Source organism: Saimiri boliviensis, chromosome 13 (genome assembly GCF_048565385.1).
Source record: "Saimiri boliviensis isolate mSaiBol1 chromosome 13, mSaiBol1.pri, whole genome shotgun sequence".
Lineage (NCBI taxonomy): Eukaryota > Metazoa > Chordata > Mammalia > Primates > Cebidae > Saimiri > Saimiri boliviensis.
Genome location: NC_133461.1, coordinates 46,045,435 through 46,068,466, shown reverse-complemented (window position 1 = coordinate 46,068,466; position 23,032 = coordinate 46,045,435). Strand labels below are relative to the sequence as shown.

At 39.9% G+C, this 23,032-nt stretch overlaps 1 protein-coding gene across 3 annotated transcripts in view; it reads right to left on the bottom strand.

Annotated features, from left to right (window-relative positions):
- The window catches only part of TRAPPC8 (trafficking protein particle complex subunit 8), a 110,939-nt gene that overhangs the window by 75,764 nt on the left and 12,143 nt on the right, over positions 1-23,032 (bottom strand). Inside the window, exons 3-7 of one of the 3 annotated variants that reach the window (XM_039463804.2) lie at positions 11,102-11,191; positions 9,355-9,529; positions 6,719-6,872; positions 1,702-1,795; positions 426-685 (exon numbers count right to left, since the gene is read on the bottom strand). In XM_039463804.2, coding sequence (XP_039319738.2) covers positions 426-685; positions 1,702-1,795; positions 6,719-6,872; positions 9,355-9,529; positions 11,102-11,191 — 773 coding nt within the window. The remainder of the gene's footprint in view (positions 1-425; positions 686-1,701; positions 1,796-6,718; positions 6,873-9,354; positions 9,530-11,101; positions 11,192-23,032) is intronic. The other 2 variants (XM_039463805.2, XM_074383644.1) reach the window with 2 other exon arrangements.

Below are 23,032 nucleotides of genomic sequence, written 5' to 3'. Positions count from 1 at the left end.
TTAAAACCAAATTATGGTGTTGTTCTTGTCAGTTAAAAAAAAAAAGGAAAAAGAAAACTGATTTAAAGAAAACTGTCTAACATGCTGGCAAAATCCTAGTGAAAATGAATAAACTTCTTCTAGAGTTGAACAGAATTTCATCCCTGATAATAATTTTGAGAAGTCTTCATATTGACCTATCTTGAAAAGAAAACAAAACAAAACCTCAAATATGTTTAATAATTCTTTTTTTTTTCTTTCTTTTAAGATGGGGTTTCACCATGTTGGTCAGGCTGGTCTTAAACTCCCAACCTCAGGTGATCCGCCCGCCTTGGCCTCCAAAGTGCTTGGATTACAGGCGTGAGCCACTGCGCCCGGCCTAATAATTCTTAAATTTACTATTTACTTAAATTTTAAAAATGCTAATCCAAAAAATTAAACCTTACCTGATCGTTTAATTGTCTAATGGTTTTCTCTATATGTGGCAAAAGGCCTCGAAATGTGAACTCTTGTATAAACTGTCGAATTCTATCATGATCAGTAAGTGTCAAACATGCACCATGAATGATTCCAGTATTTCCTTTCTTTGTTTCATGTAACGATGAGACAGATCTTACATTATCTGGGCCATCAACACTGTTAGAAGGGTCACTGGATTGGTCCAATTGAAGCGGATGAGCTCTGAAGTTATTTGGTAAGCCATCTACTGAAAAAGAGATCTTTCTTTTACTCTCAGAATGCAACAGAAAATTGTGATGATACTATTATACTGCTAAAGGAAAAAAGCAGAATGTTAAAACCCCTTATCTTTCTGTATACGTAAATGTCTAAGATACAACACAGTAACATCCCCCGGCCTCAAAATTAAAGGGCTTGGGTTAATATTTGTTTTGGTGCATGTATTAGAAATTTGAAAATTCATATAAAACAGGAAATTTTAAAAAATGCTTTATTTTAAATAATATAATGAATGACTTTTAAACAGCACAACTAAACCATAAGAAAAAAATGTAATAAAATTTTAGTTATTATTACTAAAACTGTAATTTAAAATCAGAAATAAGGCTCTCCAAATCATGTAAATTTTTAAATAATTAATGCTGTGCATCACATCTTCCCTTTCTATAAGATATTTTAAAAGAAATCTCATACACTACTCATATAAAACAAATTTTTAAGTGTCAAAAACAATCAAACTCAAGTGGCTCAGTAAAATCTTCAGAAGAAAAACTAACATGGGCCGGGAGCAGTGGCTCATGCCTGTAATCCTAGCACTTTCGGAGGCTGAGGCAGGCAGACCAAGAGGTCAGAACTTCAAGACCAGCCTGACCAACATGGTGAAAACCCATCTCTACTAAAAATACAAAAATTACCCAGGTGTGGTGGCGTGCACTTGTAATCCGAGCTACACAGGAGGCTGAGGCAGGAGGATCACCTGAACCTGGGAGGCAGAGATTGGAGGTTGCAGTGAGCTGAGATCATACCACTGCACTCCAGCCTGGGCAACAGAGCAAGACTCCATCTCACCAAAAAAAAAAAAAGAAAGAAAGAAAGAAAGAAGATGCACATAGATTTTGCAAGAAAAAAAGAAAAACTAACCTGCCTATTATCTTTCTGTATTATGAAAATTTCCCCCATTTTTTTTTATCTATAAAGGTTAGCATGCTGACAACAGTGCACATTTTCAATCAAAAGAGAATCTTAGAGAAAATATATCAAGACCTTTGACTTCGTTATCTAATCCATCCAATGAAAGCAAGTTATTATCACAATTCTTATTTGAAGTTATAGGACAAGGGCCATCTTCATATGATTCCTATCAAAAAAAAATTTTTAAAGCATTAGCAGTTATATTTCAATATATTTAAGATACCATCAAATCCATCAACAACTTATTGCTCTACTAACTGTTGGCTTCATTTATTTGCTAGAGTGAGTACTTTCTAGTCCTCCAAATTCCATGGATCTTATTCTGTCATTCCAATTCACACCTACTATATTCTTTTAACTTTTCTTTTCTTTTTTTTTTAGTTTTGCCTAATAAAGCATACACCTACTATATTCTTAAATCCCCTTTCACACTCTACTATCCTAATTCTTCTTAATTCAAATTATCTTTCAAGACATCTACTTGCATGTGATACATACATCTACAGACACATATATGTATATACATGAATGTTCACAGAAGCACACACATATGCTTACGTATCTTAAGTAATAATGGCAAGAGAGATGGACTACTAGAGTTAGACGGGGAAAGAAAAGAAGGATGGTATGAAGTTTCTTGGGTCAGAGTCACAGTGTAAGCAGGTTGGAGTGAATTCTGAATATACTAAACTGTTTTAGAAAAACACCTAATGCTGGCCGGGCGCGGTGGCTCAAGCTTGTAATCCCAGCACTTTGGGAGGCCGAGGCAGGTGGGTCACGAGGTCAAGAGATCGAGACCATCCTGGTCAACATGGTGAAACCCCGTCTCTACTAAAAATACAAAAAATTAGCTGGGCATGGTGGCGCGTGCCTGTAATCCCAGCTACTCAGGAGGCTGAGGCAGGAGAATTGCCTGAATCCAGGAGGCGGAGGGTGCGGTGAGCCAAGATCGCGCCATTGCACTCCAGCCTGGGTAACAAGAGCGAAACTCCGTCTCAAAAAAAAAAAAAAAAAAAACACCTAATGCAATGTTTATTTGTGCAAAGGAACTGGATTCTCAGTTAACAACAACAACAACAACTTAAACTAAAAATACTCAGACTACGATGAAAGACCAGTAAATATGACATATTATTCTGAGTGTCATGCTTTGAGGAAAATACATAAACTAGAACTTAAAAAGAAAGTGACCAGGACAAGAAAATCGGAAGTCACTCCTCGAGAAAGAGTTGTAGAAACTAGGCATATTTAGACTGGAAGAATATAAAGACGATATGAGAATTATCCTTCTACATTCTGAAAGTTTTTTCTTTTTTGGGGGGGCGGGGGGAAGGAGTTTCGCTCTTGTTAACCAGGCTGGAGTGCAATGGCATGATCTCGACTCACCGCAACCTCCACCTCCTGGGTTCAGGCAATTCTCCTGCCTCAGCCTCCTGAGAAGCTGGGATTACTGGCACGCGCCACCATGCCCAGCTAATTTTTTGTATTTTTAGTAGAGACGGGGTTTCACCATGTTGACCAGGATGGTCTCGATCTCTTGACCTCATGATCCACCCGCCTCGGCCTCCCGAAGTGCTGGGATTACAGGCTTGAGCCACCACACCCGGCCCCTGAAAGTTTTCTTAATGGAAAACTGACATAGTCACCCCCAAAGGATCAAGCATACAAGCAAAGGTCGAAAATTTTTGGTTGATCCTCAAGCAAAATAAGAGAATTTTTGGGTGATCAGACATGCGATGGGTCACTTAATAAGAATACAGTGATTACTGTCAATAGATGCAGTCATTCATAAGTTTAAAGGAAATTAAAGCATGATCTAATTAAGCATAAAATTAAGCATGATTAGGCATTGGATGTAAAAACCTTTAAACTATTCTCCAACCTTGAACTTCGAAGATTCTAAGGCATAGATTTCTGATATTTCTGCCTTCTGTTAAAAGTTCTCGCACGGGACAATCTGCTTTATGTTCTGCTTCAGAACCTTAAGTAACTAAACTCTAAAGTAAATTTTTTTAGTAAGGTTCTTATTCTTAGAATGGCTCTAAAATAAAGTTCTTTCATATCCAGTTGGTACTTCTTTGCTTGGGGACTTTTACCCAGCATTATCTTAAAGAACATCAGTAATCACCTCAACATTAAAGCCATTAAAATACCAGGATGGCACTACATCTAAAGATTCCATTTCTGAGCCAAAAAATAAAGCAAATAAACAGCGTGAACAATACTTATATTAGAAGACTGAAAATTACAAAAGCTTTATAACTGATATTTTTTAAATGTCACTAAAAGAGTACATAATGTAGTTTAACTGAAGAAATATATTTTTCATTTACTTAAGAATTTCTGGGCCAGGCACAGTGGTTCACACCTGTAATCCCAGCACTATGAGAGGCCAAGGCAGGTGGATCACGAGGTCAGGAGTTCGAGCTCAACCTGACCAACATGGTGAAACCCCGTCTATACTAAAAATATGAAAAGCTTAGCATGGCGTGGCAGCGGATGTCTGCAATTCCAGCTACTGGGGAGGCGGAGGCAGGAGAATCACTTAAACCCAGGAGGCAGAGGTTGCAATGAGCCAAGATTGTGCCACTGCACTCCAGCCTGAATGACAAGAGCGAGACTCCGTCTCTAAATAAATAAATAAATAAATAATTTCTGGGCCAGGCACGGTACACTTTGGGAGGCCAAGGCAGGTGGATCACTTGAGGTCAGGAGTTCAAGACAAGCCTGGCCAACATGGTAAAACCCCATATCTACTCAAAATACAAAAATTAGCCAGGCATGGTGGTGGATGCCTGTAATCCCAGCTACTTGAGAGACCGAGGCAGGAGAATCGCTTGAATCCAGGAGGCAGAGGTTGCAGTGAGCCAAGACCACACCACTGCACTCCAACCTGGGCAACAGAGCAAGACTCTGTCTCAAATAAATAAAGAAAGAAAAAGAAAAAGAATTTCTGGTCAGGTGTGGTGCACTTTGGGAGGCTGAGGCAGGGGGACCAATTGAGGTCAGGAGTTTGAGACCAATCTGGCTAACATGGTGAAACACCATCTCTACTAAAAATACAAAAATTAGCCAGGCATGGTGGCAGGCGCCCGTAATCCCAGCTACTTAGGAACCTAAGGCAGGAGAATCGCTTGAATCTGGGAGGCAGAGGTTGCAGTGAGCCGAGATTATACCACTGCACTCAAACCTGAATGACAGAGACTCCGTCTCAAAAAAAATAATTTTTTTCTAGGCTGGCAGGGTGGCTTACACTTGTAATCACAGCACTTGGGAGGCTACGGCCTGGGTGACAGAGTGAGACCTTATTTAAAAAAAAAAAATCTTCTAAACAAAAAGTGACTATTATATGAACTAAACCCAGGAACTTGACATTGGACTATTACCAAATGGCATACTACTGTACTTCAGAAGTTTGACAAAACATCAAACACCCAGTTTAGGCCAACAGGACAATTAATCCTATTCTAGAACTCACGGTTAAGAAAGGAGTAAGTAAGAAAGAATAACTCCTGAGAGTACAGAAAGAAGGGAAATCAAGGGAAAGTTAGAGGGAAATGCCCACCCACCTAAAAAGTAGGAGCTCCCAAAGGTGGTTATAAAAGCACTCTGAAAAGGTAGGAGGGAGGCTGGGCACGATGGCTTATTCCTATAATCCTTCCATTTTGGGAGGCAAAGGCAGGTGGATCACCTGAGGTCAGGAGTTCGAGACCAGCCTGACCAATATGGTGAAACCCTGTCTCTACTAAAAATAAAAAAATTAGCCAAGTGTGACAGTGTGCTACTTGGAAGCCTGAGACAGGAGAACTGCTAGAACCCAAGAGGCGGAGGTTTCAGTGGGCCAAGACAGTGCCACTGTGTCCCAGCCTGGGCAACAAAGCGAGACTTCATCTTCAAAAAAAACTTAGCCAGGCATGCTGGTAGGTGGTGGGCGCCTGTAATCCCAGTTACTAGGAAGCTGAGACAAGAGAATCAGTTGAACTCAGGAGGCAGAGGTTGCAGTGAGCTGAGACCACGCCACTGTACTTCAGCCTTGCCGACAGAGCAAGGCTCTATTTCAAAAAAAAAAAAAAAAAAAAAAATGTAGGGGGCAACCCCAGAGTATGTAGATAACAAAGAACTGACTGTAGGCATTCATAATGAATTAAATGGACAAGTCAGAAATTCTATTCTGCACCTGTCTAGTCTATATAATTCAATTCTTAACATGTAATTCACTTTTAAAAGAAAAAGATCAGGCCAGATGCAGTGGTTCATACCTATAATCCCAACACTTTGGGAAGCCAAGGCAGCCAAATCACTTGAGGTCAGGAGTTGGAGACCAGCCTAACCAATATGGTGAAACCCCACTTCTACTAAAAATACAAAAATCAGCCAGGCATGGTGGCACATGCCTGTAATCCCATCTACTTGGGAGGCTAAGACAGGAGAATCACTAAAACCTGGGAAGCTGAGGTTGCAGTGAGCCAAGAATGCACCACTGCACTCCAGCCTGGGCAACAGAGCAAGACTCTCTGCCTCAAAAAAAAAAAAAAAAAAAAAAAGGGCCAAGAACAATTCACACTGATATTACACACCTGAAAAGACTATATATAAGGCCGGGCGCGGTGGCTCAAGCCTGTAATCCCAGCACTTTGGGAGGCCGAGGCGGGTGGATCACGAGGTCGAGAGATCGAGACCATCCTGGTCAACGTGGTGAAACCCCGTCTCTACTAAAAATACAAAAAATTAGCTGGGCATAGTGGTGCGTGCCTGTAATCCCAGCTACTCAGGAGGCTGAGGCAGGAGAATTGCTTGAACCCAGGAGGCGGAGGTTGCGGTGAGCCGAGATCGCGCCATTGCACTCCAGCCTGGGTAACAAGAGACTCCGTCTCAAAAAAAAAAAAAAAAAAGAAGACTATATATATAAGGGGTTACTGCAGTTGGTTAAAAATACAGCTTTTAAACCACTGATCTAAGAGCTCACCCTTGATAGATCAAAACTGACCAGATTCCACGAAATTAACATTAATAGTTATACTATTTAAACTAAAACATAAAAACTGAAATATAACTTTTGTGGTTTGTTCATTTTATTTTTTACATATACCTGGTTTTGAATACTATTTTTCTGGAGATACTGACTCCAAGGATCTGGTATCTGTTCATCTGATGCTCGATTAGATGTTCGAGAATTAATTTTAAGTAAATAGCAACCCTGAGTTCCATATTTCTGTTTCATTTCTTCATAAATTGATTCAGCTCTAAAATAAAAAACACAAAAAAATCTGGAGTAAAAAAGGAGCAGGTTTTAAGCAATAACAGATACTAAAGTAGTACAAAAATAACACTAAAGTAATCCCCAAAAAAGGCAGAAGAGAAAATTAGGATAGAATAACCTAAAAGCTAAAACAAAAATCATAATCTCAACTGAAATTCAGCTAGCTCAGATACCACCTTAAAGCAGAGATACCAGTGTGTGCCATGGCATAAAATTCTGCAAGATACTCCTCTGCATTATTCAAAGAGAGAGCTCTAGTGGTCAGACTACATTGTGGGGGGACTACAGTAAATAAAACAAGTGTTTTAACCTGGTGTGGTGGCTCACAGCTATAATCCCAGCACTTTGGAAGGCTGAGGTGGGAAGACCTCTTGAAGTCAGGAGTTAGAGACAATCCTAGGCAACACAGGGAAACCCCATCTCTACCAAAAATAAAATTAAACAGGCATGGTGGCACACACCTATGGTCCCAGCTGCCCAGGAGGCTGAGGTGGGAAGACTGCTTGAGTCAAGGAGGTCAAGGCTGCAGTAAGCCATGACTGCAGACTGCACTCTAGCCTAGGCAACAGATTGAGACTCCCATCTCAAAAAAAAAAGAAGAAAAAACAAGGAAAAAAAACTCTGGAAAACCTTAAAGCACATTCAAATGCAAATGCTAATACTATGTAAGCAACAAGCCTAGCCAACATCGAAATCATATTATGCAATAAAAAATTATGGCTGGATAAGTAAAATAGTTACAGAAAATCTGTATAAATACAGATAAAAATATATGTGTAGGTATACACATACTCAAGGATAATAAAGCAAACTCCTGGTCATATTACTAATGATACTACGAAACCTAAGAACCATTAATACTTGAATTACTACTTAAATATCCTAGTTACAACCACTCAATATGGAAGATACACTCCAAATTCAATTGACAAAAACTAATTCTATAGTCATTTCACATTTTTTCTATTAATATGGTACACTTTATCCAACAAACTACAGACATTTCAAAATATCCTAAAGATTAGTAATCTTCAGAGTAATCATTTGCTTCTACAGAGGAAAATTTAATAAAAAGATGGTGGTCCATGCTCAGAACGAGGGCAGGTAATGATTATTAAACTGTATTTCTTCAGTGGCACTGAGGTATCAGAATAGTTTGAGACAAAACATTAATTTGCTCCACACCTGGAACCAAAAGCAAAAATAAGCTCCAAAGCCACACAAATAAAATACTGTGTTTATCTTATTTTTCAAGAATTTACATTATTTTTAAAGACAATCTATTCACATATCCTGAATATAAAAGAACTACTGCAAACAACAAATGATTAATATTAAAGGGAACATAAAAAATTAAATGTTTGAATGTTTCTAAGTCTATGAAAAATATCAAGGCTACAAATATAAAGTAACAAATATTATGTCACAAGAGAGTAGACAGTGAAAAAAAGTACCTATAAGAAAGACAGGCAGTGAGAACTGAGAGGAAAACTAAGAAGCAGAAAAGAACAGAGAAAGAGAAATAATTTTATATAAAACTAGAAATAACAGCTAAGACCTACAGTTGAAAAATGGCAAGTGTTTCTGTACAGACTGCATAAGAATTAAACATTAAAAAGAAAGTTTGGGTAAGCATATGAAATCTAACATAAAGCCAGGCATGGTGGCTCACGCCTGTAATCCTACCACTTTGGGAGGCCAAGGCGGGCAGATCACCTGAGGTCTGGAGTTTGAGAGCAGCCTGGCCAACATGGTGAAACCCCACCTCTACTAAAAATATAAAACTTAGAAAAACAAAAAAAATACAAAAATTACCCAAGCATGGTGGTGTGTGCATGTAATCCCAGCTATCTGGGAAGCTGAGGGAAGAGAATTGCTGGAACTAGGGAGGCAGAGGCTGCAGTGACCCAAGATTGCACCACTGCACTCCAGCCTGGCTGACAGAGCTAAACTTCAGCTTTAAAAAAAAAAAAAAAAAAAAAAAAAGGTTGGGTACAGTAGCTCACCTGTAATCCCAGAACTTTGGGAAGCTGAGGTGGGCGGATCATGAGGTCAGGAAATTGAGACCAACCAGGCCAACATGGTGAAACCCGTCTCTACTAAAATATAAGAAATTAACTAGGCACGGTAGTGCACACTCGTCATACCGGCTACTTGGGAGGCTGAGGTGGGGAATCGCTTAAACCCACGAGGCGGAGACTGCAGTGAGCCAAGATCGTGCCACTACACTCCAGCCTGGCAACAAAGCAAGACTCTGTCTCAAAAGAAAAAAAATCTAACATAAAATAACGGGGCTGTTGAATATAATGCCAGAATAAAACATAAACTGAAATGCTTTATTAATAATAAAGTTCACATTAAACTTTTACAATCTTGTATCAAAAATAAATCCAAAACATACACAAGCTATCTCCAAATTAATGTTAAATCATTTAACTGGAAAACTTTAAAAAAAAAAAACTTACCTCTGTTCATCTCCTGCACTTACATCATGTAAAAGTACATAATATTTAAGTGTATTTGGTATAAACCACTTGGGGTAGGAATAATCACTGTTGTGCTGAATTCGATGCTGTTCTTGTGACAACTTTGAAAACTGTTCCACAGGTTCAGCTTCACTAGATGACGCTACCAACATACCTTGCAAACCATATTATTAAGGTAATTATCGCTCATTACTTAATGATAAATACTGTCCTATTGCGATTAACTTTAAAGAGATTCTTTTTTTTTTTTTTCTCCAGGCACTAAGTCTCCCTCTGTAGCCTAGGCTGGAATGCAGTGGCGTGATCTCGGCTCACCGCAGCTATCACTTCCCGGGTTCAAGCAATTTTCTCGCCTCAGCCTTCAGAATAGCTGGAATTACAGGTATGTGCCACTGCACCTGGCTAATTTTTTGTATTTTTAGTAGAGACTGGGTTTCACCATGTTGGCCAGGCTGATATTGAACTCCTGACCTCAGGTAACTTGCCCTCCTTGGCCTCCCAAAGTGCTAGGATTACAGGCATGAGCCACCTCACCTGGCGATATTTTCTCAGCTAAAAAAAAAAACACAATTCCATAGATTTTCACTGCAAGCACAAAATAACTTCTCCAACACTCCAAATAATTCAACACTCCAGATAATTCCAGATTTTTTTGTTGACTGTTTTTTAGGCCATTAACATGTAAGAAAACCCATAAAAATAAAAATGAACAACTGTACAACTTCAACAGAATGAATTCTGCTGAATCTTGCTCCTGTCCATTCTTTTTTTTTTTTTTAAGACGGGGTTTCACCATGTTGGTCGGGCTGGTCTTGAACTCCCCACCTCAGGTGATTCGCCTGCCTTGGCCTCCAAAGTGCTTGGATTACAGGCGTGAGCCACCATGCCCGGCCGCTCCTATCCATTCTATCTCGCTGCAGTTACAAATTCCATCCTACCTCTTAACTTTTGTTGGTAACCTCATTAAAAAAAACTAAGCCACAATCATCAAAAAAGAATATCCATTAAAAAATTACTAAAAACATGCTATTTTTTTTTTTGAGACAGAGTTTTGCTCTTGTTGCCCAGGCTGGAGTGCAATGGCGCAATCTTCACTCACCAAAACCTCCGCCTCCTATTCAAATGATTCTCCTGAGCAGCTGGGATTACAGGCGCCTGCCACCACGCCCGGCTAATTTTTCATATTTTTAGTAGAAGCAGGGTTTCACCATGTTGGTCAGGCTGGTCTCGAACTCCTGACCTCGTGATCCACCTGCCTCGGCTTCCCAAAGTGCTGGGATTACAGGCGTGAGCCACCACACCCAGCCTGCAAAATTATTTTTAATGCGTCTTAGGATAAGCAGTCAATTCTGAGGCAATCAACAAAAGCAGTTAACATTGTTTACATCTAAAATGACTAAAAAACTTATTAAGCATGAAATAATCAAGCTGGGGCTAAAGAAAAATAAGTAAGCTCTCTGTAGTCTTGGGGCTAAAGAAAAATAAGTAAGCTCTCTGTAGTCTTATTTTATAACCAAAAACTAAATTGGTTAAAAAATGGTTAAAGCAGTCATCTAACTAGGAGGCCATTTAACAAAATAATAACTAAGACTCCATGCATCATAAATCAGTAAAAAATAATTTCCTATTCTCCATGCCCTTAACAACTTTGCCTTCATTAACTATTTCTGAGATTAATAATTTCCAGAATATTTGATTTTAGGAGACCATAAATGTCAAAGGATACATGCTAAATAGTGGTTCAGAAATTCATGATCCGATGCTGGCATCGACTGAAGAAAGGTTTCTCTATAAGACTCAAACCATGGAGTAGTGGCTAAAATTAACAATACACAAAACAGTTAAAATTCCTCAATAGCATCAGTTGACAACAGACAAAATTAAACCTATACTCCTAAAAGGTATAAAAAATAATTTCTAACAGCAAAGAAGCATTTTTCACCTGGACTTTCAGATGTACGTGTGTGTATATATAAACTGTGTATAGGGCCTGGCATGGTGGCTCATGCCTGTAATGCCAGTACTTTGGAAGGCAGAGGCAGGTGGATCACCTGAGATCAGGAATTCGAGACCAGCCTGGCCAATACGGAGAAATCCCATCTCTACTAAAATACCAAAATTAGCCAGGTGTGGTGGCACACGCCTGTAATCCCAGCTACTTGGGAGGCTGAGGCAGCAGAATTGCTTGAACCCGGGAGGTGGAAGCTGCAGTGAGCCAAGATCACACAGTTGCACTCCAGCCCAGGTGACAGAGCGAGACTTCATCTCCAAAATAGTAATAATAAACCATGTATGTATGTACACACACCTTTTCAGTCATTCACAAGAATATATTCACAGAAGAATATATTCATATATTCCAGGGAATATATATATTTTTGCAAAACTAAAACTGAATTATTCCCAAACCTAGTGTTCCCACAACCTACTTACCTGTTAATGTTATAAATATTACTTACATAAGTAAAAAGGTTATTTCTTTAGAACTCAAGTTCTGTGACCCTGCCACTAGCTACACTGCCATAAGTAGGTCCTTTTCAGAAGTAACACTTAGCATAGAGGTTCTCAACTCAGCATGATTTTGACCCCTAGGAAACATCTAGCAATGTGTGAAGGTGTTTTTGGTTATCATTTCTGGAGTAGGTGGGTTATGTTACTGGCATCGACAAGGTCAGGAATAATGCAAAACATCTCACAATACAAGACAGCCCCCACAATAAAGAATGATCTAGCTCAAAATGTAAATGGTGGTATGGCTGATGCATCTTACTTTGTAATTTGATTACTTGAATGACAGTAACAAAGCCTCTTTAAATGAAATTTCAAAGCATACTTACCTTATAATCAAACAAGTGTATTTTCATTTTTTCTATAACTGTACATAATGTAATTCTTAAAAAGTCAACTCTTGTTCCGTCAAGCATTTTGTATCACAACGATTCTTTTTATTTAAACTTATGTAAACTTAGCGGTTTCACTAGGTTTTAAGCAGATTATCATAGCTGTGTATCACAGTTTTACTAAAAGGACTCCATTCCTAGCTATTTATGCTGACTATCAAACCTTATATTCCTTTTGCTTTCATCTTAACCACTGAAAACAGCAAATGTATTTTTTCTGCTTACATTATAATACTATATTAAACAACTGAAAGGGCTGAAGAAAAAGCCATTCCTCTTAACCAAATAGCATTCTAACCTTGTCAAATATACAAAAATTTAAATTCCAGCAAATGCCTCTTTAGAATGACCCATATGTTACACATAGTCTGATTGGAGAGCAACTACTATCACAATTTCATGTTCGCTGTTACAAGAGGAAATAGGCAGAGTATGGTGTCTCACGCCTATAATCCTAACACTTTGGAGGCTGGGTGTGGTGGCTCACACTTGTAATCCCAGCACTTTGGGGAGCCAAGGTAGGCAGATCACTTGAGGTCAGGAGTTTGAGACCAACCTGGCCAACATGGCAAAACCCCATTTCTATTAAAAATACAAAAATTAGCCAAGCATGGTAGCACATGTCTGCAATCCCAGGTCCTTGGGAAGCGAGGCAGGAGAATCACTTGAACCTGCGAGGTGAAGGTTGCAGTTAGCTGAGATAACGCTACGGCACTCCAGCCTGGGTGGTAGAGTAGGACTCTTGTCTCAAAAGAAAAGAAAACTAAAAAAACAATCCTAACACTTTGGGAGGCTGAGGCAAGTGGACGGCATGAGTCCCAAAGTTTCAGACCAGCCCGGGACACGTGGCAAAACCCCATCTCTACTAAAAAAAAAAAAAAAACAAAAAATTAGCCAGGTATTGTGGTGCATGCCTGTAGTTCCAGCTACTCAAGAGGCTCAGGTGAGCTGATAACCTGAGCCTACAAGTCAAAGCTGCAGTCAGATGAGAACACACCATTGCACTCCAGCCTGGGCAACAGGAGTAAGATCCTGTCTCAAAACATACAAAATAAAAACAAAATAAAAGAGGAAAAACATTCCCAGGAAACATTATGATCTATATAAAGAATGGCAAAAATTGGAGAATAAATGACACACTAATATCTGTCTTAACAATAGGAAACTTATCTTGTTCCAGTAACATATATCCTGCTCCCCAACTCAGTCAAAATTAGTCTTTACCTGAAAATTTAATGTATATTTAGTACCAATATGAAAACAAGAAACACATCATGAAAATTTTGGCTAAATAAAAAGGGATTTCCACATATACAAGGAAATTACTATCTCCACTTTTTTTTTTTTTTTTTTTTTTGAGACGGAGTTTTGCTCTTGTTACCCAGGCTGGAGTGCAATGGCGCGATCTCAGCTCACCGCAACCTCCGCCTCCTGGGCTCAGGCAATTCTCCTGCCTCAGCCTCCTAAGTAGCTGGGATTACAGGCACACGCCACCATGCCCAGCTAGTTTTTTGTATTTTTAGTAGAGACGGGGTTTCACCATGTTGACCAGGATGGTCTCGATCTCTCGACCTCGTGATCCACCCACCTCGGCCTCCCAAAGTGCTGGGATTACAGGCTTGAGCCACCGCGCCCGGCTATCTCCACTTTTAAAATTACTTTTTCTATTTACTTTGTTGCTTCAATGTTTCTTGAATTGAACAAATAACAGATAAATTATAGTCATATGAAACCGGGTTTGTTTCATGGTGAGGGTGGAAAGTTCTGGATAAACAAAGCATATCTTCCAAAACAGCTCTTCTTAGCAACACTAACTATAATGACACTGAAAGACTAGAAAACACACGTGCTCATCAGGAGAAAACTGATGAACAATAGTGCATGATGAACAACAAATGTCTCATGAGAATGACCCATATATTCTATATAGTCTAATTAGGAGATTTACTACTATAACAATTTCATGTTCATTCTTATAAAAGAGGAACTAGGACTGAGGCAGTGGCTCACGCCTTTAATTCTATCACTTTCGGAGGCTGAGGCAGGCAGATCACTTGAGCTCAGGAGTTTGAGACCAGCTAGGCAACATGGTGAAACCCCACCTCTACTAAAAAAAAAAATACAAAAAATTAGCAGGGTATGGTGGTGCACATCTGTAGTCCCAGCATTCTAATGAGGCATAAATAAATTATGACCTATCCATTAAGAAGATACAATAGCAGCTGTAAAAGAAAGGGTAGAATCTATTACAATGAAGTGCTGACCCAGTTAGCGAAAAAAGCATTCTGGCTGGGCACAGTGGCTCATCCCTGTAATCCTAGCACTTTGGGAGCCCAAGGCGGGCGGATCACGAGGTCAGGACAAGCCTGGCCATCACAAGCTCAAGACCAGCCTGGCCAAGATGTTGAAACCCCATCTCTACTAAAAACACAAAAATTAGCAGGGCATGGTGGTGTGCGTCTGTAATCCCAGCTACTCAGGAGGCTGAGGCAGCAGAATTGCTTGAACCTGGGAGGCGGAGCTGGCAGTGAGCCAAGAGTGTGCCACTGCACTCAAGCCTGGGTGACAGAGCAAGACTCTGTCTCAAAAAAAAAAAAAAAAAGAAAGAAAAAGAAAAAGGTGACAAGACAAAAGTATGCATTTTTGTGCAAGTAAAGAAGAAAATATGAAAGCCACGGCTATATTTGCTTATAGTTTCAAAGAGAAGTAACAGAAGAATACATCTACTAACATTTAATTATCTACACAAGAGAGAAGAGAAAGAAGAGAGGTAAGAAAGAGAGGGATCAGGCCTCAGGCCGGGCGTGGTGGCTCAAGCCTGTAATTCCAGTACTTTGGGAGGCTGAGGCAGGTGGATCACAAGGTCAAGAGATCAAAACCATCCTGGTCAACATGGTGAAACCCCATCTCTACTAAAAATACGAAAAATCAGCTGGGCATGGTGGCACATGCCTGTAATCCCAGCTACTCAGGAGGCTGAGGCAGGAGAATTGCCTGAAGCCAGGAGGCGGAGGTTGTGGTGAGCCGAGATCACGCCATTGCACTCCAGCCTGGGTAACAAGAGCGAAACTCCGTCTCAAAAAAAAAGGAAAAAAAGAAAGGAGAGGGATCTACTAAGTCCTGAAGTCCTGTAAATAAAGAGATCTTTGAGACTTGAATAACAGCCTCTAATTCACATTGTCAGCCTCGGAGCCTTCTGCAGTGTATAATGTAGCTTTCTCATCTCACTTTCTGGAAAAGGGAATGTGATTAAATATTTCATTTATTACTCTTTGATTTTCTTGTATCTGATTCTACTCTCAGGATAAAATTATCCAATTACATATATATTTAGAGGAAGATATGAAGGGGAAATTCCAAATGTTTATGGCATTTCTTACTGCCTGAAAATTGAATGAAATCAAATTTATCACAGTTGTTACCCCTAATTACGCAAGACCTTTTGCAAATTGTATTATGAGTGCTTCTCCCTCTTTAAGACAAAAGAAGAATGTAACCCAAAACTGTCATTTTTTTCTTAATGTTCATCATAAAAGTAATAAAAGAGTAACTGTAATCAGATTTTTATTGTGTTTTAAATAAAGTAAGGTCTATGTGAGGGAAAAAAAAAGAACAGGGGACATGAATAAAGGACAAACCTCTGTATCTTGCTTTATAATTTTGACTTTGAAATTATGTTAATGTACACATAACTAAAAATAAAAAGTAAAAGACATACATATGCAAACATACACAGAAATACTCTTAAATTGAAATAACTTTCTAAATACTAGCAGTGACTGGTGGCTTGTGGCTGGGTGCAGTGGCTCATGCCTGTAATCCCAGCACTTTGGGAGGCTGAGGCGGAGGGATCGCTTGAGAGCAGGAGTTAGAGACCAGCCTGGGAAACATGGTAAACCCATTCTCTACAAAAAGTACAAAAATTAGTCGGGAGTGGTGATAGGAGCCTGTAGTACTGTCTACTGAGGAGGCTGAGGTGGGAGGATCACTTGAACCCAGTAGGTCAAAGCTGCAGTGAGCCAAGATGGCACCACTGCACTCCAGCCTGGGTGACAGAGTGAGATCCAGTCTCCATATGAACAAACAAAAAAGAAAAAAACAAATTTTCTTGCACTTATCTTAGAATAAAAATCACTATTTTCCTCATACTCCTTTCTATCTCTACACGTTCTTTGTTTGGAATTGAAATAGCAACTATGTTTTCCTACTAAATTTCTGGTCACGTTCAGTGGCTCACGTCTGTAATCCCAGCCCAGCACTTTGGGAGGCTGAGGCAGGCAGATCACTTGAGCCCAGGAGTTCAAGACCAGCCTGGGAAACATGAGAAAACTCCATCTCTACAAAAAATGCAAAATTAACCGGGCATGGTAGCCCACATCTGTAGTCCCTGCTACTTGGGAGGCTGAGGTAGGAGGGTTGCTTGAGACCAAGAGGCAGAGGTTACAGTGAGCCAAGATGGAGCCTCTGCACTACAGCCTCGGTAACATGAGACTCTGCCTCAAAAAAAAATAAAAATAAAAATAAAATAAAATAAAATAAAATAAAATATATATATATATATATATATATATATATATATATATTTAGAACATAGTTTTGGTAAGGAAGGGTAATATGGTCTTCCTTCCTTTCAAATAAGATGCAGCCCAAGGAGGTACCTTACAGTAGAAGGGAAAGAAGCTAAGAAACACTGTTTTCTTTCGGTGTGTGGTTTATCTTACTTGAACCCAGGAGTTCCTGGGCAACATAGTGAGACCCCATTTCTAGTTTTAAAAATAATAATCACCAGCAGTGGTAGTTCACACCTGTAATCCCAGCACTCTGGGAGGCAGAGGCAGGCAGATCACTTGAGTCCAGGAGTTCAGGACCAGCCTGGCCAACATCACGAAACCCTGTCTCTACTAAAAATACAAATAATAATAACATTTTTTGTGAATCTGCCTAGAGTTCAGCTATAGTAATTGCCTCCACCTGTTTTTAAATGCAAATAGTAATCAATCCTTCCATATGAGGAGATGTTGGCAGGGACCTGAGAATGCAAGTAATAAAATTAGATAAAACAATTTCTTACAACCAAATCATAACTACATTGTTCCTACAAATTATCTGCCAAATAATTTTAATAGAAAAAAAGGCTCATCAGGATACAGAAAGCCAGAGAGCAGATTTGAGAATCCTTCTCTGGATAAACTAAATAGCTCAAAGAAAAAAAACTATACATAATAAAAATTGGGTAACCCTTATGCCTCTTCATGGCTGTACCAATTTGATATGCTTTCTTACACTCAGTCAGGGTTTTAATGCCTCAATTTGAAACAGAAAATAATGCCAGGTCTCACAAAATATTTGAGGTAAGTTGTCGAACATGAAATAAAGATAAACACAAATAAAATTAATATTAATGAAAAAAAAGGCACAGGATAGAAGAAAACTTAAAATAAAATAAGCCAACAACAATTTACTACTATCTTCAGAGTTCAGATACTATAACATTAAACAAGAATAGCATGGCACAAAAAAGGAAAATCTAGAGAACAGCAACTTCAAAAACAAAAAAGACAGCAAACATTAAAACTTCAATAGAGGGCTCAGAAGATAAAGTCAAGGATATTCATACCCAGAAAATAAAACAAAAAGACAGAGATAGACAATTTTAGAAAAAAAGATTAAAATATTAGAGGATCAACTCAGAAAGTTCTACATCCAACTAACAGTAGTTCCAGAAATAACAAAGAAAACAATGGGGGAGAAATTAACAAAGAAAGAATACAAGACAGCCTTTCAGGCCTAAAGAGTGAATGACCAGACTCAAAAGAAGCTGCTAAGAGAGTTATAACCCCCAAGATGAAATTTCAAAATGGCAGGCACAAAGACCTTCAAAACTTCTAAAAGTTGGAGGGATGGGGTTACTATGTATAATGGCTTCCAGCTTTTTAAAAGCAATGTTTAAAGCTAAAAAAAAAAAAAGTGGATCAATTCTGAAGAAAATAACTAACAACGTACACAGTCAAACCATCAATCAAGTATATAAAATAAAAACATTTTCTAATATTTATTCCTCAAAAATTTTATTTTCCATACACCCTTTCTCAGGAAGCTACTAGAGATGTCCTTTACCATATCAAGAAAATACACTCAAAAAAATATATGAATGAAATACTACAGAGAAGTGGAGGGAAGGAAATCCTTAGGATGACAGCTGTGGTGTGGGCCTTTGACAGCAACCAGTCCAACATAAGACTGAACATTATTTTCCAGCTTTTATTCCATTATATTCTCTGTGTTGTTTTTTTTTTTTTTTTTTTGAGACGGAGTTTCACTCCTGTTACCCAGGCTGGAGTGCAATGGCGCGATCTCGGCTCACCGCAACCTCCACCTCCTGGGCTCAGGCAATTCTCCTGCCTCAGCCTCCTGAGTAGCTGAGTGCTGGGATTACAGGCTTGAGCCACCGCGCCCGGCATTCTCTGTGTTTTTAGAGCTTTCTTCCAATCAATCCTTTTCCCCAACCAAAGTTCTTTTTTTCTTTTTGAGACAGAGTTTTTCACTCTTGTTACCCAGGCTGGAGTGCAATGGCGCGATCTCGGCTCACCGCAACCTCCGCCTCCTGGGTTCAGGCAATTCTCCTGCCTCAACCTCCTGAGTTAGCTGGGATTACAGGTGCATGCCCAGCTAATTTTCAATATTTTTAGTAGAAACGGGATTTCACCATGTTAGCCAGGCTGGTCTCAAACTCCTGACCTCGGTGATCCGCCTGCCTTAGCCTCCTAATGTGTTGAGATTACAGGCACAAGCCACCGAGGAGCCCAGCAGCAAGTCGTTTTTAAAAAGACAATTACTAACTCCTAAAAACACAAAAGGCTCTATCAGAAAGCCCAATAATTGGCTAAGCAGTGAAGAAGCGAACGACATTTAGTCATATTATAAGCAGTGAATACTAAACAAAAACTATGAGATGGAGGGAAAAGGATGGGGAGTAATTAAGCTAAATCCTTACCAGTCATAATGAGTGGTCAATAAATAAAATTTATTTAAATTGAAAACTTATTATGCCATAGACAGCCATATAAAAATATAACTTAGAGGCGCATAATAAATACCCAAGGAGATCACTGTTGTTTTTTTCTTATTCTTTTTATGTCTATGTACACATATCATTTTGATAATTTTTTTTTTCTTTTGAGGCAGAGTCTTGCTCTGTCACCCAGGTTGGAGCGCAGTGGCAAAACCACCTTTTGTAGCAATCACACATTTTTTGTACCCTTGACCTTCTAGACTCAAGCGATCTTCCCACTTCAGATTCCTGAGTAGCTGCGACTACAGGTGTATACCACCACACCCAACTAATTTTTTTTTTTTTTGGACACAGTCTCACTCTGTGGCCCGGGCTAGAGTGTAGTGGTGTGATCTTGGCAGATTGCAACCTCTGCCTCCAGAGTTCAAGTGATTCTCCTGCCTTAGCCTTCTGAGTAGTTGAGACTACAAGTGCCAGCTGCCAGCTAATTTCTGTATTTTTAGTAAAGACAGGGTTTCACTGTCTTGACCAGGCTGGTCTTCAACTCCTGACCTCAAGTGATCCACCCATCTCGGCCTCCCAAAGTGCTGAGATTACAGGTGAGAGCCACTGTGCCCCGCCACCAGCTAATTTTTTTAAAAAGTTTTTGTTCAGATGAAGTCTTAGTACGTTGTCCAGGCTGGACTTGAACTCCTGGCCTCAAGTGATCCTCACAGCCTAAGCTTCCCAAAGTGCTGGGATTACAGACCTGAGCGACTATGCCTGGCCTTGATAAATTTTTTAAAAGTAACAGGTATATGGATGTTGGAGGCTAGCAACATATTTGCAGTATGAAAAACATACTTTTGGTCAGCATTTGAGCTCATTCCTGTCATCTCAGCACCTTGAGAGGTGGGAGGATTGCTTGAGGTTAGGGGTTTGAGATCAGCCTAGGCAACATAGCAAATGGTTGGACCCAGTCACTCATGCCTATAATTCCAGCACTCTGAGAGGCCAAAGCAGGCAGATCACTTGAGGTCAAGAGTTCTAGACCAGCATGGTCAACTTGGCAAAAACCCCATCTCTACTAAAAATACAAAAATTGGCTGGGCATGGTGGCTGACACCTGTAATCCCAGCACTTTGGGAAGCTGAGGCAGGTGGATCACCTGAGGTCTGGAGTTCGAGACCAGCCTGGCCAACATGGTGAAATTCCATCTCTACTAAAAATACGAAAAATTAGCCGAGCGTGGTGGCGGGCTCCTGCAATCCCAGCTACTTCAGGAGGCTAGGGCAGGAGAATTGCTTGAAATCAGAAGGCGGAGGCTGCAGTGAGCCAAGATCATGCCATTGCCCTCTTGCCTAGGCGACAAGAGCAAAACTCTCTCAAAATAATAAATAAATCATGAATAAATAAGAAAAATAAATAAATAAATATAAAAGAAAAATATACTTTTGTGGTTTTGTTTTTGTTTTTCATACTTTTGTTTTTTAAATATGATAGGTAATCCCTCTCTGTGCCCCTTTAGCACTTCTGGCATACCAGACCTGCATAGCTCTATTACAATGTATTGTGATATTAATGTATTATAAATTAGAACATAGAATGATTACATTAATACGTTTGTCTCCCTACCAGATTATAAGCTTATTAAAGCATGTTTTGTTCATCTCTGTATCTCAATACAAAGCATACAGCAGGAAATCAATAAATATTTGTTGCATGGCTAACAAAATTATTAAGATCCTGCAAAACAGAATCACAGCTAAAGGTCTACAAGAGGATTTAAGAAAGAATCCAGCCAGGCTGGGGGTGGTGGCTCACGTCTATAATCCCAGCACTTTGGGAGGCCAAGGTGGGCAGATCACCTGAGGTCAGGAGTTAGAAACCAGCCTGACCATGATGAAACCCCATCTCTACTAAAAATACAAAAATCAGCCAGGCCTGGTGGTAGGCACCTGTAATCCCAGCTACTTGGGAGGCAGAGGCAGGAGAATCTCTTGAAACCAAAGGTGGAGGTTTTAGTGAGTCAAGATCATACCAGCACACTCTAGCCTGGGCAACAGAGTGAGACTTCATCTATAGCAAATTAAAAAAAAAAAAGAATCTATCCAAACTCCTGTTTCAGAGATGAAAACAGAGTCTCAGAAACACTAAGTGACTTGGCTGGGCATGACACCTTATGCCTGTAATCCTGACACTCAGAGAAGCCAGGGTGAGGGAATCACCTGAACGTAGTGAAACTCTGTCTCTACAAAAAAAAACTTAAAAATTGGGCCGGGCGCGGTGGCTCAAGCTTGTAATCCCAGCACTTTGGGAGGCCGAGGCGGGTGGATCACGAGGTCGAGAGATCGAGACCATCCTGGTCAACATGGTGAAACCCTGTCTCTACTAAAAATACAAAAAATTAGCTGGGCATGGTGGCACGTGCCTGTAATCCCAGCTACTCAGGAGGCTGAGGCAGGAGAATTCCCTGAACCCAGGAGGCGGAGGTTGCGGTGAGCCGAGATCGCGCCATTGCACTCCAGCCTGGGTAACAAGAGCGAAACTCCGTCTCAAAAAAAAAAAAAAAAATTGGCCAAGCACGGTGTTGTGCAGAAGCTCAGGTGGGAAGATAGCATAAGTCCAGGAGTTCAAGGCTGCAATGAGCAATGATTACACCACTACACTCCAGTTTGGGTGACAGAGACACCTTTTAAAAAAACGTATTAGCCTGGTGTGGTTGATAGGCTGAGGTGAGAGGATCACCTGAGCCTAGGGAGGTCGAGGCTGCAGTAAACTGTGACAGCACCACTGCACTCCAGCCTGGGTGACAGAGTGAGACCCTGTCCAAAAATACAATAAATAAAAATAAAAAGAAACACTACGTGACTTATTCAAGTTATCCAATTAACTAATGACTACGGTAGTATAACAAGTTGGACACTCTGGCATTTGATTCATTGCTTTTCACACTGCAATACCAATGAGAGGAAAATAATAGTTCAAATTATACTTCTTTCTTCAAGAAATACCCAAATTTTTGCTTCATGTTGAAAATGTAGGCTAAGAACTGCCCAACTATGTACTATATCCTGAAATTCAAATTCTTGATTGTTAAAGATAACCATAACATTCTCAATTTAAGATTATCAAGTTGACCCACTTTGCTGGAATTAAAACTAAAGGCAAAGAAAGAAAAAAAATTATAGGACACTTAAAATAATTCTACAAATATTTTTAACTATACGAGTACAAACAATTAACTTGGTAACCTAAAATATGCCCGTTTCAAATTCTCTGCATATGTTTAGGAAAATCTTTTTTTTTCCCTTTTTTTTTTTTTTTTTTTTTGAGACGGAGTTTCACTCTTGTTACCCAGGCTGGAGTGCAATGGCGCGATCTTGGCTCACCGCAACCTCCGCCTCCTGGGTTCAGGCAATTCTCCTGCCTCAGCCTCCTGAGTAGCTCGGATTACAGGCACATGCCACCGTGCCCAGCTACTTTTTTGTATTTTTAATAGAGACGGGGTTTCACCATGTTGACCAGGATGGTCTCGATCTCTTGACCTCGTGATCCACCCGCCTCGGCCTCCCAAAGTGCTGGGATTACAGGCGTGAGCCACCGCGCCCGGCCTTTTTTTCCTTTTTGAAGCAGAGTCTTGCTCTGTTGCCCAGGCTGGAGTGCTATGCCGTGATCTCAGCTCACTGCAATCTTTGCCTCCCAGTTTCAAGTGATTCCCCTGCTTCAGCCTCCTGAATAGCTGGAATTATAGGCACGTGTCACC